The 17,103-nt window shown below is 42.1% G+C and overlaps 1 protein-coding gene across 1 annotated transcript in view; it reads right to left on the minus strand.

Annotated features, from left to right (window-relative positions):
- HOMER2 (homer scaffold protein 2) overlaps positions 1–17,103 on the minus strand; it is a 110,735-nt gene that overhangs the window by 3,765 nt on the left and 89,867 nt on the right. Inside the window, exons 6-8 of the mRNA XM_048867321.2 lie at positions 13,449–13,605; positions 10,405–10,515; positions 4,567–4,647 (exon numbers count right to left, since the gene is read on the minus strand). Of these exons, the coding sequence (XP_048723278.1) occupies positions 4,567–4,647; positions 10,405–10,515; positions 13,449–13,605 (349 nt within the window). The remainder of the gene's footprint in view (positions 1–4,566; positions 4,648–10,404; positions 10,516–13,448; positions 13,606–17,103) is intronic.

The raw sequence follows: 17,103 nt of genomic DNA on the forward strand, positions 1-17,103 counted from the left end.
CATTGAAGAATATAAAGAGATGTGGGGAAAAGGGAGAAACTCTTTAGCTAAATCAATTCTAAACAGAGTCTTTTACTCACCCCTCCCTTTAGATCCTCACATCTAGGCCATGTGTAGATCTTGCCACCTCTTCCTGTATAATACCTCTAAGATCTGACTTCTCTTCTCCCTCAAAACAGCTCCATTTTTCATTCACTGCTCAACTACTGCAACCTCCTCTCCAGCTTTGACATGTCCCATCTCACCTCACTTATATCCATTCAGAACTGTTGCAAAAATCATTTCCCCAGATTGTCGCTTCGACCACATTACCCCTCTCTTTGCATCCCCCTATAGGCTCTCCCATCCCTGCAGCATAAACACAAATTACTAGTCTTGCTTTTAAGGTTCTACACAGTTGATCCCTGCCCTATCGATCATCTCTTACATGCTACTGAGCTGTCGAATCTGGAATCTGCTCCACCAGTGATGCCAGTCTTCATCACCCATTTGTTTAAGTTTTGAACACGTGTGCGTAGAGGGAGCTTCCCATAAACATTCACAAAGGTCACTTCATCCTACTTCAAATCTCTCCTTAAAACCTTCCCTGGCCATTTCCTTTGCCAAAATGATTATGGTTAGATAGCTGATGTACTGTTACCTCTGTTTATCAGACTGATCAGTATTGTCTCACTGTTTTCTTGTGTTTCCCCCATGTGCTTGTTGCATCCTTGATTTAGTCCTATTTGGAACACAAGATTTGGTTCAAGAGATAACGATACCTAAATCACTTGGTAATGGTCACCATAATATAATTAAATTTAACATCCTTGTACAGGGGTGCAGGAAGTAGGGGCTCTGGGGGGTACGGTAGCTTGAAGTGGTTTCCATCATATACAAGGTTTACAGTTTTATTCAATGGCTTTCAGCATCCCCACTATAAAAACTGCTCCAATGCCACTGTCCTTGTAGGGCAGAAAAATACCCCAAAAATTCCACTACAGTAACATTTAACTTAAAAAAGGGAACTACACAAAAATTAGGACACTTATTAGACGTAAATTAAAGGAAGCTGTCACATGGTTTAAATGCCTGCAAGCAGCACGGGGACTATTTAAAAACACTATATTAGAGACTCAGACTCAATGCATACTCCAAATCAAAAAAGACAATAAGAGGACCAAAAGAATGCCACCATGGCTCAAAGCAGAGTAATGAAGGCTATCAGAGGCAAAAAGGCATCCTTTAAAATTTGGAAGTCAAATCCTAGTGAGAGCAACAGGAAGGTGCTCAAACTGGCGGATGAAGTGTAAGAGTATAAAAAGGCAGACCAAGAAAGCATTTGAGAAGCAATCTGCAATAGATGCAAAAACTAACAGTAAGAATTTTTTAAGTACATCAGAAGCAGGAAGCCTCATGAACAGTCACTGGGGCCTCTGGACAACCAAGGTGTTAATGGGGAACTCAAGGAAAACAAGGCCACTGCAGAGAAGCTAAATGAATTCTTTGCATCAGTCTTTTCTGTAGAGGATGTAAGGGAGATGTCAAGAAGGATATCTCTGATGTGGGTAATATATCTGAAGAACTGCCCCACCCTGACGTGTCAAAAGAAGAGGTTTTAAAACAAACTGATAAATTAAACAGTAATAAGTCACCAGGACCAGATGGTATTCACACAAGAGTTCTGAAGGAACTCAAATGTGAAACTGCAGAACTACTAACTGTAGTCTGTAACCTATCATTTAAATCAGCTTCTGTACCAAATGACTGGAAGGTAGATAATGTAACACCAATTTTAAAAAGTGCTCCAGAGGCAATCCTGCCAATTACAGGCCAGGGAGTCTAACTTCAGTCCCAAGCAATTGAAACTACAATAAAGAACAGAATTATCACACACAAATAAACATGATTTGTTAGGGAAGAGTCAACACAGCTTTTGTAAAGGGAAGATATGCCTCACCAATGTAATAGATTTCTTTGAGGGAATCAACAAGCATGTGGACAAGGGTGATCCAGTGGATGTAGCGGACTTGAATTTTCAGAAAGCCTTTGACAAGGTCCTTCACCAAAAGCTCTTAAAGGAAACTAACCAGTCATGGGATATGAGGGAAGATTCTTTCATGGATCAGTAACTGGTTAAAAGATAGGAAACAAAGGGTAGGAATAATGGTCAGTTTTCACAATGGAGAGAAGTAAACAACAGGGTCCCTCAAGGACCTATACTGGGACCTGTGCTGGTCAACATAATCATTAATAATCTGGAAAAGGGAATAAACAGTGATGTGGCAAAGTTCATAGATGACACAAAATTATTCAAGATAGTTAAGTCATGGGCGGTGGGTGAGCCCCCATTTTGGGGAAGCTAACCTACCGTCCCCATCCCGCCACATGTTGGAGCCCTAAAACCTGCCCATAACAGGAGGAGTCCTGAGGGGCCCACTCCACCACGACCAGAACAGCCATGGCTAGCCCACCCCAGGCCGGTCCCCCCAACCCCAGCGCCAGGCCGAGCCACTCCCCCCGCGAGCACCGGGCCAAGTCGCCCCCTGCCTGAGTGCCAGGCAGAGGCAGCGACCTCTACCCCTGTCCAGCTGGTGGCTCCAGTGCCCACTGGTTGCTCGCAGCATCCCTCCTCACTCCTCCACCAGACCCCCGCGCCCGCCGCTTGCTCGCAGCATCCCTCCTCACTCCCCCACCCCTGAGGAGAAGCAACGCAGCGAGCAGCATGGACCGGGGGGGCGGGGAGGTGGAGTGCATGTAGGTAGGGGTGGTTGTGCCAGGGAAGGCCAAGCCCTTCCTTGGCCTATTATACCCACTGCCCAAGAGTTAAGTCCAAAGCAGACTGTGAAGAGCTACAGGAGGATTTCAGAAAACTGGGTGAGTGGGCAACAAAATGCTAGATGAAAATCAACATTGGTAGGTGAAAAGTAATGCACACTGGAAAAAATAATCTGAACTACACATAAATAAAGATGGGTTCTAAATGAGCTGTTACCACATAAAGATCTTGGAGTCACTGTGGATTGTTCTCTGAAAATTTCCACTCAATGAGCAGCAGTGGTCAAAAAAGGCTAGGATCTATTAGGAAATGGATAGAAAAGATGACAGAAAATACCATAATGCCACTACATAAATCCATGGTGAGCCCACAACTTGAATACTGTGTCCAGTTCTGTTTGCCCCATCTCAAAAAGGATATAGTGGAACTGGAAAAGTTTCAGAGATGGGCAACAAAGATGAAGAAGGGTATGGAGTGGCTTCCATATAAGGAAAGACTAAAAAGATTAGGGCTATTCACCTTCGAAAAGAGATGACTAGGAGGTGATATTATAGGAAGTCTATAAAATGAATGATGGGAGAAGTGTTATTCACCCCCTTCCCGCAGTGCAAACACCAGCATCACCTGATAAAATTAACAGGCAGCAGATTTAATACAAACAAGGAGGAAGTAGTTTTTCCACACAATGCACAATTAACCTGTGGAAGTCATTGCCCTGGGATGTTGTGATGGCCAAAGCATAACTAGGTTCAAAAAAGAAATAGGTAAGTTCATGAAGGGTAAGTCCATCAATGGCCATTAGCCAAGATGGCCAGGGATGCAACCCCATGCTTGGGTGACCCTAAACCTCTGATTCCCAGAAGCTAGGAGGGGGAAGATGGGGAAGACAACTGCCCTGTTCTGTACACTCTCCCTGAAACTTTGGTACTTGCCATGGCTGGAGACAGAATACTGGCCTAGATGGACTATTGGTCTGACCCAGTATGGCTGTTCTTATATACCTGTTGTTTGAATTCATACTTTTATTGTACAGGGCAGGGACTGTCTCTTTGTTCTGTGTTAGTATGGTACATACCATACTGAGGCCCAATCCATGACGGGGACCCCCCAGGTCCAAATTCTTGAATGCATCATTTTGATATATACAGTCAGAGTTCAAAAGCTTTAAAACCAACCAGATTCAAATACTTTGGTGATAGGGGGCTATATAAATATCTACATAAAAATACAGACAATGTATTGTGTTGAAAAAGGCTACCCACCATATAAATACCTTTTGTATTAACTTCTCCCCAACATTACGTAACTTAGTTGTTGGTTTTTTTTAAACAAATAACTTTTCTTCTTTTCTCTTTCTTTTATAATAATTAGCTTGAGCTGCCATCATGATGTTAGTTTAACGGACTTGACTACTCAAAATGGCCGTTTGGAAGGAGACTGGTGAATGCTTGCCAGCTCTTGTAGGTGAAGCAGTCACTTCTAGTAGCACTGCATATGAGGCAATGCAAGGCAAGGGCGGCATAAAATGCTGGATATAGAATATCCTGGAGTCTGCCAGGTGACAGTTGCAACATGATCCCAGAGTAGCAACTTCTTCAGATAACCAGGCAGAGATAGAAGCTATCTATAATTACTTCTAATTCTGTGGCAGCCACAGTACATTTTGTATGTAATCAGCATTAACTTTTATGAATTGGGGGTCTCTTTATCAGTTAAGTTACAAACAGGTAAAAATATATAAACATGAGAAATACAAAACAAAATGTCCCTTCCACTGTATTTAGATCAATTTCTTTGCTGAACTGTACCTGTAATTTCTGAGATACAGATTCACATTCTGTCATTAGCTGGGGTATAATTTCACCCTGTTTTCGAAGATCCTCCAATTCCTATTAAAAAAAAAAAAGGAAAATTATAACAAGCTTCAATTTAGAAAAAAGGTAATTTGAAGCTGTGAAATTACTTTGCACAAGTATATTGTATGCCACACAACATTGGGATTTAAAAATAACTGAAAATAATGTTTTGGCTTTATAAATGGCAGTTGTTAATTTAATAAATTAAATATAATAATATTCATTTTTGCAACACATTTAATCCATCATTTCTTGACTACATAGTTTCAACATCTGAACATAATCTAATCTCCAGCTAGTTATGTTTATGAATTCTCACTACACATAGACACATACTCAATGAGACAGGGAAATCTGAAACGCAATAATGCTAAAAAGAGACCTAGCAGACAGCAAATTAGATACGAGTTTGCAATGGTATATGGCAGTGAAAAAGGTCACTGGAATTTTAAGCTGTAAATGTAAAACATCACAGAGCACGGAGATAACAGACCTAAGCATATACATATATAGCTCTGAGCAACACCACCTGGGATACTGAATTCAACTCTGAGCGTCACATTACCAGAATAATATGGACAAACAGAAAGGAGTTAGAAATGAGCAACAAGACACATAGGTGACTACAGAGATGGATTGAAGAGGAAAGTTAAAAAGAGTTTGTTGCTCTGCTAACAGCAAAGGCAGTGGTGACGTGGGGAACATATTTGAAGAATGTAAATACCAAGGGCCAAATCATCCCCCTCCCTCATTTAAAGCTGCAGAAATGGACTTTGAGTGAAAATACCCACAAAGATCTGCTCCTGGAGATTTCCCCTAGAGTCCAGGAGGAGGCAGGCTGCAATCTGTGGAGCAGGCTACAGGATCTGCCTCCAAACATGTCTTTTATTTCCTCAAATATTCTAAAAAAATAAATAAAGATAAAACGTGTCCAGCCTCATCAGTTCTCGGTCTAGTTTGATATAGGATAGCCAAGCCATATCACACATCACAAGTAGAGTTGTGGGATATGTGACATCTTGTCTTCCAGGTACTGGTGATCTCACAGCAGAATAAGAGTATATGTATCCCACACTCTACCATAAAATTATGCAACAAAAAACATTTCCTCAATATCTCCAGATTTTGTTCCCCCAGGTACTATACCATTTCTCAAATTTCAGTTCCAACCCAACTTTTAAAAGAATCTGGTCTATTCCACAGTGTTTTTTTTTATTTGCTTCCAAAATTTTTGCCAAAAATACCACTACACAGAGACATTGAGCTTTCTCGATGAGCGATTCTGGTATCCAGGACATCTCCAATATTCTGTGTGTTCTTCTCCAACTTTGTGACCATTACTTTACAGTATTAACTTAAAGGCTCAAATTGCTTGTTAGCATGGCCTGTTTCTGACCATCACATTGAAATCAATTAAAAGAGGCTTCTAATGCAAGCGTAGCAGGCACTGACCCAGATATGCAAAAAAGCTGCTAACTGTGACACAGAGGCTCTACTACGGTGTGTCAACAAGTCTTGTCAGGCCTGACATAATCACTACACCTCCCACAGTGGGGTCACGATATTGATTTAAAAGATGACATATAATAGATTGTTTGAAATCTAACAGCACAACGGCTATTACAGTCATGGTGAACGCTTTGTAACAACTCTGTAGATGAAATTATGGATACTCTCTGATATTATGTCCTGGAAACTGTAAACAAAGATGACAAAACAGGTTTTTTAAATATAAAGGATAATGAAAATATGGCGGCAGATGCCCTGTCAGGGAAGAGGACTCTGACCTGCTGCATCTGGGCAGCCAGTGGCTAGCCCTGCTGCAGCTTTGTAAGGGGGGAAGTGTGACCCTACGAGCATCCAGGGCCAGAGGGCAAGGATTTGTGTTGGTATCAGGTGATGAGTTTCAGTTGACCTGACCAATTCAGTGTTCCCCAACTCTAGTTATAATCTGTATCTAAAACGTGTCAAGTAATAGGTCATTGGAAAACGAACACCACACTGATCATTAATATACTTGTGTGATGGATATATACAGTGTGTATTAAGAGTTATAGATATATGTTGGAATGATTACTAAAATATGTTTAAGCCAGGCATGTCAGGGGTAGTTGGTAAACAAGTCTGTCCCAGACAAAGGAATGTTTGCTTCTCTGACCAGCCCCATCATCAAACACAATGAAGGTCCAATTTACATATTAGATAAAGAAAGCTATCAAGGTAACAAATAGGGGAGGAGACAGCATGGCATCTACACCCAGCAGGAAAAAAGCGTGGTCCAGGATTTATTTTTCAAAGAATACACTGCAAAGATTTACTGGTTTATAAAGACAAGGGGTCTGAACCTCACATGATAACCAACTGAATTAACTGATTGTAAACAATATCACTGTACTATAAAAGTTTATCAAGTGAGGTATTTTATTGAAGCCTAAGATTCACTGATGATTAATATTATCGTAAAAATGTATGTATTAACACTATATATGGATACTTATTGATATTAGGCCTTACAGTATGTCCAAACAAAGGGAGAAACACAGGTCTTTCCCAGACAGGAGGGAACATAGCAGCTATTTACCTGTCTCCTATGTAAATTAAGCAAATCAATAGAAGCCTTATATACATGCCAGGAAGTGGGAAGCCCCACAGCATGAGGTCATCCTGCCTCTTTAAGCAAGATTGTTGAGCTTTGGAAGTTATAAGCAAAGACAGAAGCCATCTTTAGCATCCATCACTAGATGGACACAAGAACTCTTGCGAAATGAGAAAGATGTGTCCTTCTACCAAGGAGGGGTTGAAGTCTCTAGGAACTGAATATGAGTGAGAAATCTGCTTAGGCAAAGATCTTTCACCAAGGAAGACAAGGGAAGCCAGCATCTTGTACTTCTGTAAAAGGTCCGGATGGAAGGAAAGTCAGCCCTGGCTGAAAAGAAGGAAGACTGGTGACAGAAACCATCTTGAACAAAGCCTGTACTTTTCTAGTTTAAGTTTTTTGAGTTTTAGGTGCAGATTTTCACTTTTATTTGCTTGTGACCCTTTCCAAATTTATTCCTTTTACTTGGTATCAGTTAACCTATGTCTTGTTGTTAATAAATTTGCTTTATTTTTACCATAAATTAACTCAGTGCTGTGTTTGAAAGAAAGGTGAATTTACCTCAGTTAATAAACTGTAATGTGCTTTTATCTCTTTAAAGGAGAAACAAACCTTATTTCTCTGAGCTGTCCAGGAGAGGGCTAGATACTTCAAAACGCACACGGTTTTGGGGAAATATGGGACTAGGAGTGTGATGGGGTCACCTTGTTGTTGTAAGCAAGGCTGGTGGAAGCCAGAGGGGGCTGCAGGGTGGTAGACAGGTTGGGGCGAGAGCTGCTGAACTAGGGATGTCTAGCACACAGACACTTAGGGTGTGACCTGCATACTTGTAGGTTGGCTGTGAGCATCTGAGACTGGAAGCTACAGAAGCAAAGCATTGTGAGGCACCCAAGGGTTGTAGAGCAAGTAGTGACAACTCAGAGTTCTAGGGTGTAACCCAGATCAGCGTGACAGTAACTCCCTATGTTTATTTTGAGATGTGAACCCCTATACATCTTTAAGCATTCTGATTTTTCCCAATGCCTCTGCGCCTCTTTCCATCCCTTCATTTTTCTCTCCTCCCTTTATTGTTCCTCAAATGGACAGAATTTCAGAGGTGCTTCTTTTATGCCTGCATTTGTGAGCAGGCTCCATGCTGGTTTGCCTTGCAAAGCCAAGAGCAGCTTGTTTAGGGTGGTTTAGAGCTAATCAGAAATCCACTAATGTAAGAAATAGTCTGAAATCAGGCTGGTGCAGTTCATTCTCAAAAATGAATGGAAGCTAGGCCTGTAATATTCATGAGTCAGTCAATTCTCTGGTTGATGTGGTGTCTGGAGAATGTGAACTTCAAGGAAAATGCTAGCACAAAGTAGGGGTTATTACATATGCTATTAGAGCAGAAAGGTTGGGAAAAAAGCATGACATTTTCCTTTGAAACTTGGTGCTGAAAACTACATTATATTTTTAACGGCGCATTAAAATCCATCTCCCTAACCTATCTCCTTGTACCATCTTAAAACTCCTTAATAGCACTGCTCTTTAGGAGTACCAGCTGAGAAGTTATAATGGCGCTAGACACACTTCACTACATCTGCTGTCTGCGTTTGCTCTTGAGTCAGCACAGAACATTTGGTTTCTACTATGGGGGGCGGGGGAGAACCTCAAAGATTCCATTATTTTTCCCCCTAGTCAGGGGCTATACGTTTCCAACATCATTCATCTTAGCAAAATGAATACCCTCTTGTCAAGGTTCCTTCCCCACTCTGAACGCTAGGGTACAGATGTGGGGACCTGCATGAAAACCTCCTAAGCTTACTTTTACCAGCTTAGGTTAAAACTTCCCCAAGGTACAAACTATTTTACCGTTTGCCCTTGGACTTTCGCTGCCACCACCAAACGTCTAACACTGGTATTATTATTATTATTAGGAAAGAGTTCGTTTGGAAACGTCTTCCCCCCCAAAATCCTCCCAAATCTTACCCCCTTTTTTCTGGGGAAGGTTTGATAAAAATCCTCACCAATTTGCATAGGTGACCACAGACCCAAACCCTTGGATCTTAAGAACAATGAAAAAAGCATTCAGTTTCTTAAAAGAAAAAGTAAAAAAGAATCACCTCTGTAAAATCAGGATGGTAAATACCTTACAGGGTAATTAGATTCAAAACATAGAGAATCCCTCTAGGCAAAACCTTAAGTTACAAAAAGACACAAAAACAGGAATATACATTCCATTCAGCACAGCTTATTTTCTCAGCCATTTAAACCAACAGAATCTAACGCATATCTAGCTAGATTACTTACTAAGTTCTAAGACGCCATTCTTGTTCTGTCCCCGGCAAAAGCATCACACAGACAGACCCAGACCCTTTGTTTCTCCCCCCCCTCCAGCTTTGAAAGTATCTTGTCTCCTCATTGGTCATTTTGGTCGGGTTCCAGCGAGGTTATCCTAGCTTCTTAACCCTTTACAGGTGAAAGGGTTTTTCCTCTGGCCAGGAGGGATTTTAAAGGTGTTTACCCTTCCCTTTATATTTATGACACCTCTAAACTAAGATGAGAGATTTAGGAATTCTGAATGAAACTGTCAGTAACATCCTCTAATTTTAATCTCCATCTTGGACTTAATTCTTAAAATCAGAAGGTATGGGTGACAAAATGGTAAAATATAAGACTCCACAGAAAGAGAGCCTCCCCTGTCTTAACAAAGATACTAAAAACTCTCTTGTAAGGGATGTTTTTTTACTGACAAACACCTGAAAGTCAACAGCTCCCCTCCTCCCATATGGTAAAGCGATTGGAGTAGGGGACTGAACAGTGATTCCGAGATTCTATTCTCAACTCACTTGCTGTGTGACTATGAAGGTACTATTACTTACCTGTCTCAGCAGGTGTTATGCTGTTTAACCAATTAATGGTTTTAAGGGGCACTGAGATCCTCAGAAGTGTAAAGTATAATTTTTGTTAACGATTGTCAAACTCAAATGCCAAATCAGATTAAAAATTCAGAACCTACAGTGTTGTAAACGAGTGATTAGGGGACACGACTGACCTAGGAGGTCTAAAGAGTCTTACAGCAGCTAGAAAGAGCAGTAACTTTAAACGCTGGACTCCCTTTGACTGTGGTGACACATTGTATGTGTTGCTTTGTGTAGTCAAAAGCAGATGGGGCCACTCTGACTTTAAAGAATTTGTGCCATTTCTAAGTTTATTTTACTTACTAGTTCTTTGTCTTGAAGTTCTGATTCCAGTTCCTGGAGGCGCCTGTTCAGCTGTGCATTTCTTTCCTTCTCTTTATTTATTTCATTGCATTGTTCCTCCAGCTCTTCAATCTTTAACAAAAGATCATAGCAAACTCCAATTCTCTGCAAATCTAGGGGCAGATCCTCAGCTGGTGTAAACTGTCCCAGCTCCACTGGAATCAACGGAGGTACGACAATTCACATGAGCTAGGATCTGCCCCCCTAGAATATACCAGTTAGTACAACAGTTCAAAGTTACCACTGTTATATTTAAAATTAAGAACAACAAAGTAACCCAATTACACACACTCTAGGGAGCCTCATAGGGTGCATTTATTGTATCTCACGTAATGCCTTATGTAATTACATAGGACTGTGCAAAGCATTGGAATGTCATAATTAGTAATGAAGAGCAACGGATGGGCATAAATTTGCACTTCCATTTTTATGCAAGTATGAGCCAGTAATCTATGGGTTTTTTCAAATATGGTATGAGGAAGTAAGCTCTCTAGAGTTCCCAACATCATCTCCTCAGGGCCTGTCTATTATTCCAGGAGGAATAAGAGGGCTGGATACAGCATTAAAACTTAGCCAGAAGGATTAGTACAGTGTGACAGATGGTGCTTTGTTCTCTCACGCAGGAAATGAGCTTGCTGATTCCACACTTCTTCTAGCCATCTCTGGACTCAGATCTTGTGTGCTGCACTGCTCCTAGGCCACCAGGCTCTCTCATTAACATATTTTTAATTCTCAGCGTTGGGTTACTCTGGGACTGTACTTGGCATCATTTTAAGGTAGATCAATGTGCAAAACTGTCTAACTCAATTAACACAGGAGAGAGAATTTCCCAGCACCCCATGCTTGGTGCAGCACCAATGCCTATTCAGAAACCTACTTGAGAGAAGAGAAAGAGAAGAATCTCTCTCTCGGCAGGAAGATCAATGACACCATATGCAGACAGTGGGGCTATATGAACCACAGAAAGCATCTGACAGTTGGGCTATAGGTACCTTAACCACTGCGCCAGAATAAGGAAGCATTTTGTGAACCTGCTCATTTTTGACTACACTTAGAGAGAAGTGGCACGTTTGCACCTGGTCATGTTAATGAAAGGAACTTTTTCCGATGTAACATTACACAAAAGCAAATGCTGAGTAAATAATTTTTGTTGCATGATATGCTATTTAACTGTAATCTACCATTTTGATCAGCTATTTCTCCCTTATACATAAAAGAGACCTTCACTGCTAGCCTTAACAATGAACGATTAACTCTTTGCTCTGGGAACCTGATTTATCTAACAACCTAATATTACCTTGATGCTAACAATTAGTTTCAGGCAATCTTGACACCCAGCATGGGTTAAGTCGTAGTCTAAATACAGGGAAAGCTTGTTGTGAAGCACTGATTTGCTCTATTGGAATTATCTCCACATTCTGACAGTGACATCCTCAAACTGCACACTAACAGACATAAAATCTCCATCTTGCAAAGACAGAGTGAATTCCAATAGGCATTTTAGTGCCCTGACAGACAGGTAAATCAGGTTACATCTGCCTATCAGTGGCACTCCCACCAGCTACGACATTCTTCACCTGGAGCCAAGTGGCATGCTAAAAGGAATGAAAGTCATACCTACTCCTGAAAACAATCGAAAATCAAAAATCACTTGCAATCTGCTCTGTACATTGAATGCCCCAGTCATCTGTATGAGTGAGAGGCAAAAACAGCAGCAACAACAGGACCCACCTTTTTGGAAAGTAACTTAAGATCAATAGGCTGAAATTATCACTACAAGCATTATTCACAGAAACTGAATTCCCACTGTATTCAGCAGACTTGTACTAGTGCGTGGGCCAATTACAAGCTTTTGATAGATAGCATCATATTATTTTAGAGACAGTACAAGCTACTATTCTAAGCTAGGGTTTTTAAAAATCTAAATTTACATTTCCCAAGTGTTCTCTCTTGTGGTTCACATTCAATCCCTGTACTACAGTGCTGTGAAATTACACGCTCAGTAAGGAAGGGAAAAAGGCTTTTGGCAACAATCTCCAACAGGCTTATGGAGTTGAAATACGCTGCTTTGAAGGTGGTGGGCCTGATTCGCAGCCTGGCTCCTCCTCCTCCCTTTTTGTGTTTACAATATTGTGGGTACAACTCATGTCATCACTTAGCTGTCTGATTTTGAGATTTAATTAGCATTATTGAATGGTTTAAACCAGCTAACTTACTACAATGAGTGAGCACAAGGCCTCAATATGCTTTAGCTAAAAAACTTATAAGAAGAGTACACTACGGTAATTGTCTTCATTGCAGTTCTCTTTCTTCTCATCCTACCCAACAGCACGGACAGACAGTATTATAGCTCCACCAACCAGGGAGCATGGACTCCTGGGTGATATGTAAATTGGCTCCCAGTTCTTTGCCTCCTGCATCCTGGAAGCAAGGAGAAGTAGCCATCTCCATCTCCTCTACTCCATTCTTCCTCTCTTTTTGCTTTCTAGCACAAGGAAAGACGATGAAGCAGCAGAGTAGACAGAGAAGAAGAACATGAGTACAAAAGAGATGCCACTGCTGTCTCTGTTCTGCCTAGGCTGAGAGAAGAGGAACATCAGAAAAGGTTTAGAAAGAACTAGATTATGGATTTTTAAACTTAATTAATAATATTACAATAAATATATATTTCAAAATGATCATTCAAAGAGTTTGGGTCTGGATTTTATAACTGGTGGGAATCTGAACTTTGTTTTTTGCTTCTGACCCTTGGTGCTGCTGCTGACTGCCCTCCTCCACTTTGTTCAGTGCTTGGCTGCAGACTCCTCAGTAGCTTCTGGTGAGTATTTGGACAACCTAGTACTGCTGGTTATGTTTGTAAATATCATACAGCCTGGGCTGTTTGTGAGGACATTGGCTTGGGGCAAGGAAAGAGAAATAGGAGAGGAGTCTCCAAGCCAGGGTTCTCTGGCATTTCAACTGGTGCTCTAGGGTTCATTTTATTCTGTCCAACCCACTCATGTTACCTTGTTCCTGAGTTGATCATTCTCTTCCTTGCATTCTGAAAACTGTTTTTTCCAGTGTTCTACACTGGCAACAGATTCTTGGAGTGCAGAAGTCAGCCTGGCATTGCTCTCCCTCAGAGTCTGCAGTTCTGTTTCCCATTTCTTTACATTGGAAGAACTGAAAACAACGAACTAGAGTTAGAGTCACTAATGCTTTAGTTCCATTTATTACTCTGTGAGAACACCTGATTGCAATGGTGGGTGGCAAGCTGAATTAGATACAGTATTCTAGTGCAATGCCCACTGCACATTGACCCTCTGTCACAGAGAATATCAGACCTACTCAAGTGTATATGATTACTTATCTCTAATGAACAGCCCACAGACAATACAAGTCCTAGAGCTACTACATCTAGCGTAACAGATGCTCTGTTAATTCAAGTTGGAGGAGCTTGTGCTTTTGATTCCAAAAGCACAAGCTCCTCCAACTTGAATTAACAGAGCATCTGTTATGCTAGATGTAGTAGCTCTAGGACTTGTATTGTCTGTGGGGATGTGAGGTTTAGTTTAGATGTGTGGTGTCTGCTGTTTGTAGTCATGAATTTTTACAGCATTCTTTACTTCCTGTCCTAAGCTGTACTGAAGTGTAGCTGTGAATTGTTAAACAGTGGCTGCATTTCAGGTGGTACCAGCACATAGTGTACATATCAGTTTATAAAGCATGTTGGGATCTTTCAGGATGAAAGATAATACTATAGTATTTTATATAGTAAGCCAAGAAAAATATATATACTCTGTAGGTAAAATACACTTTCACTTCTTTTCTTTGATTTTAAATATCTATATAGCTTTAAAAATATTACTATTGAAGAACTAAACATCCTAGGACCTTCCAAGCTCCTGAAGTAAAGGGTGGGTGATGTGCCTTTTAAAGAGGTGAGGGACAATGGATGGAGAAAACTGAAAGCTTCTAGTATCTGAGTTACTAGCCTGTAGAAGTGACTACAGCCAGTAGGAATAAAAAAATTATCCTATTAAAAATTAAAAGGAGGGTTGATGTACTTCACCTGTCGGGAATGGTCTAGATCAGGGGTCAGCAACCTACGGCATGTGTGCCAAAGGCGGCACGCTAGCTGATTTTTAGTGGCACTCTGCTGTCAGCCAGGGTCCCGGCTGCTGGCCCCACTCAGCCCGCTGCCAGCCTGGATGGACGGAAGCCTGGGCCGGCAGCAGGCTGAGCGGGGTGGGACTCCGGCTGGCAGAGGCCAGTGGACGGAACCCCAGACTGGCAGCGCGGGCTGAGTGGCTCTGGGGTTCTGTCCGCCAGCCCCTGCCAGCCGGGGTCCTGGCCACCAGCCCAGGTCAGTCTGCTGCGGGCCCAGGGTTCCGTCCACCCAGGCCGGCAGTGGGCTGAGCGAGGCTGGTGGCTGGGACCCCAGACCGGCAGCGCGGGCGGCAGACGGAACCCCAGACTGACAGTAGGCTGAGCCACTCATCCCACTGCCGGTCTGGGGTTCTGTCTGCCGCCCACACTGCAGGTCTGCGGTTCCGTCCGCTGGCTCCTGCCAGCCAGGGTCCTGGCTGCCAGCACCGCTCAGCCCGCTGCCAGTCTAGGGTTCCATCAGGGGGCCCCTGTAAATGTAAAATTTATTACTGGCACGCAAAACCTTAATTTAATGAAAACTTGGCACACCACTTCTCAAAGGTTGCTGACCCCTGGTCTAGATAATACTTAGTCCTGCCATGAGTGCAGGGGACTGGACTAGATGACCTCTCAAGGTCCCTTCCAGTCCTATGATTCTATGATTCATACTGTATGCAACCTTTGAATTGCTTATCACAGGGGTCAGCAACCTTGGGCACGTGGCCCATCAGGGTAATCCACTGCTGGGCCGCAAGACATTGTATTTACTTTGACTGTCTGCAGGCACGGCCCCCCGCAGCTTCCAGTGGCCATGGTTCACCGTTCCCTCACAATGGGAGCTGCGGGAAGTGGCGGCCAGCACACCAGCGGGACTTGTGGAGGGGTGGGGGGTGCCTGCAGATGGTCAACGTAAACAAAATGTCTCGCGGCCCACAAGCAGATTACCCTGATGGGCCGCGTGCCGAAGGTTGCTGATCCTTGGCTTATTGTATCATATGGCTTAAAAAAAAAAACTTTAAAAAGCAACAAGTGACCCTGATATTTTTTTCCTTTTTCACTCATGGGCATATTCATATGCTAGAGGCAGATGTGGCAAATAAGTTCCAAGAAGAGAATTATGGCATATTAATGTCACTGCTTAGAACATTCCAACTTTTTATTTTACTATGGCTACAAATTACCATGATTTGCCTTTTCAAATAATTTATTAAATCAAATGATACAAAATGTGATTTCAAGGCACACAGGGCACATTTTTAAAGTGGTGCTCAAAGTTTTTTAGAAAGCTACGTAAAGTTAAATTTTTTTCATTAATTTTTTATGATGAACTAATAATTATCTTTTGTTATTTTAAATACCCTCACCTGTTTTCACAGCTAAAGTACACCCACTGAAACTGAAGAGAAGAGAAAATTGGCTTCACACAATATCAGAAGTACTTGCTCCCCTTTGGCCTAAATGTTATCTGCATTCTTAAACCCACATATCGATGGTTGGCAATTGAGCTGGTATCACTAGCTAAAAGAGTTTATCTCATCATGCACCAAATCAGAAAGAAATGAAATGGTAAATCTCCCAATTTGACAAAAGTAGTACCTACTAAAGTCAGCTAATTCAATCATCTAATATGTGGTTTTAAATTGATGCAATAACATTTGAATAATTTCTGCTAATACTATTAACCTAGATATTGTAAGCTATGACTATTTAATATTCAGTGGTCTAAATTTTGTAAGCAAACCTTTGAGGATTATTAATGTAAATGAAAAATATATACATTTTAAACCTTTAAAGAGCAGACATTTTAGCAGTATATCAAAACGCCTCCCAATCTGTCAGCAATTTAAAGTTCACACGTGAAACAAAGCTTTTTTTTAGGAACACAAGTAAATTAGAATTCATGAAGAGGTTTGCGAGCCACACGCAGTTCACTCTGGTACGTGTATACCCCTGTCCTATCCCTGTGGCACCTACCCCACACTGGGCTCTAAAGGGTTAATAGAGCCCTAGGGAGGTTGCACAGGAGGCAGCCAATCAGAGAAGGGCTGAAGGGAGCAGCCAATCAGGGCCAAGCAGGCCCATATAGAAAGGGAGCTACAGGGCAGAGGAGGGCAGTTCTCTGCTGGGAGCCCAGGGAGGAAGGATTGTGTCTCTGTAGGGCTGAGAAACAGCACTCTGGACAGAGCAGTGCTACTAGCAGGGACCAGAGGAGAGAGAGTCATCTCCTGGCTGGCTGATGGGGTTTTCAGGCTGAGGCCCTGAGGCAAGAGCAAAGAGGATGCTGGGGCCACAAGGAAGTGGCCAGACAATTCACTAAAGTAGCCACTAGGAGAAGTGGTAGAACAACGGACTGCAGGTCCCCGGAGGGCTGTGTCGCTGAAGAGGACACCGCGGTCCTTGGAGAGACGTAGGTCCTAGAGCAGGAGTGACTGCGGTGAGGCACTGCCCGAAAAGGGCACACTAACATGCAGACCTAATTCCCATGACAGCCAGCAGGAGGTGCCAGAGTGGTGAGTGAACCCTGTTACAAGT

This window comes from Caretta caretta, chromosome 10, assembly GCF_965140235.1.
Source record: "Caretta caretta isolate rCarCar2 chromosome 10, rCarCar1.hap1, whole genome shotgun sequence".
Taxonomy (NCBI): Eukaryota; Metazoa; Chordata; order Testudines; family Cheloniidae; genus Caretta; species Caretta caretta.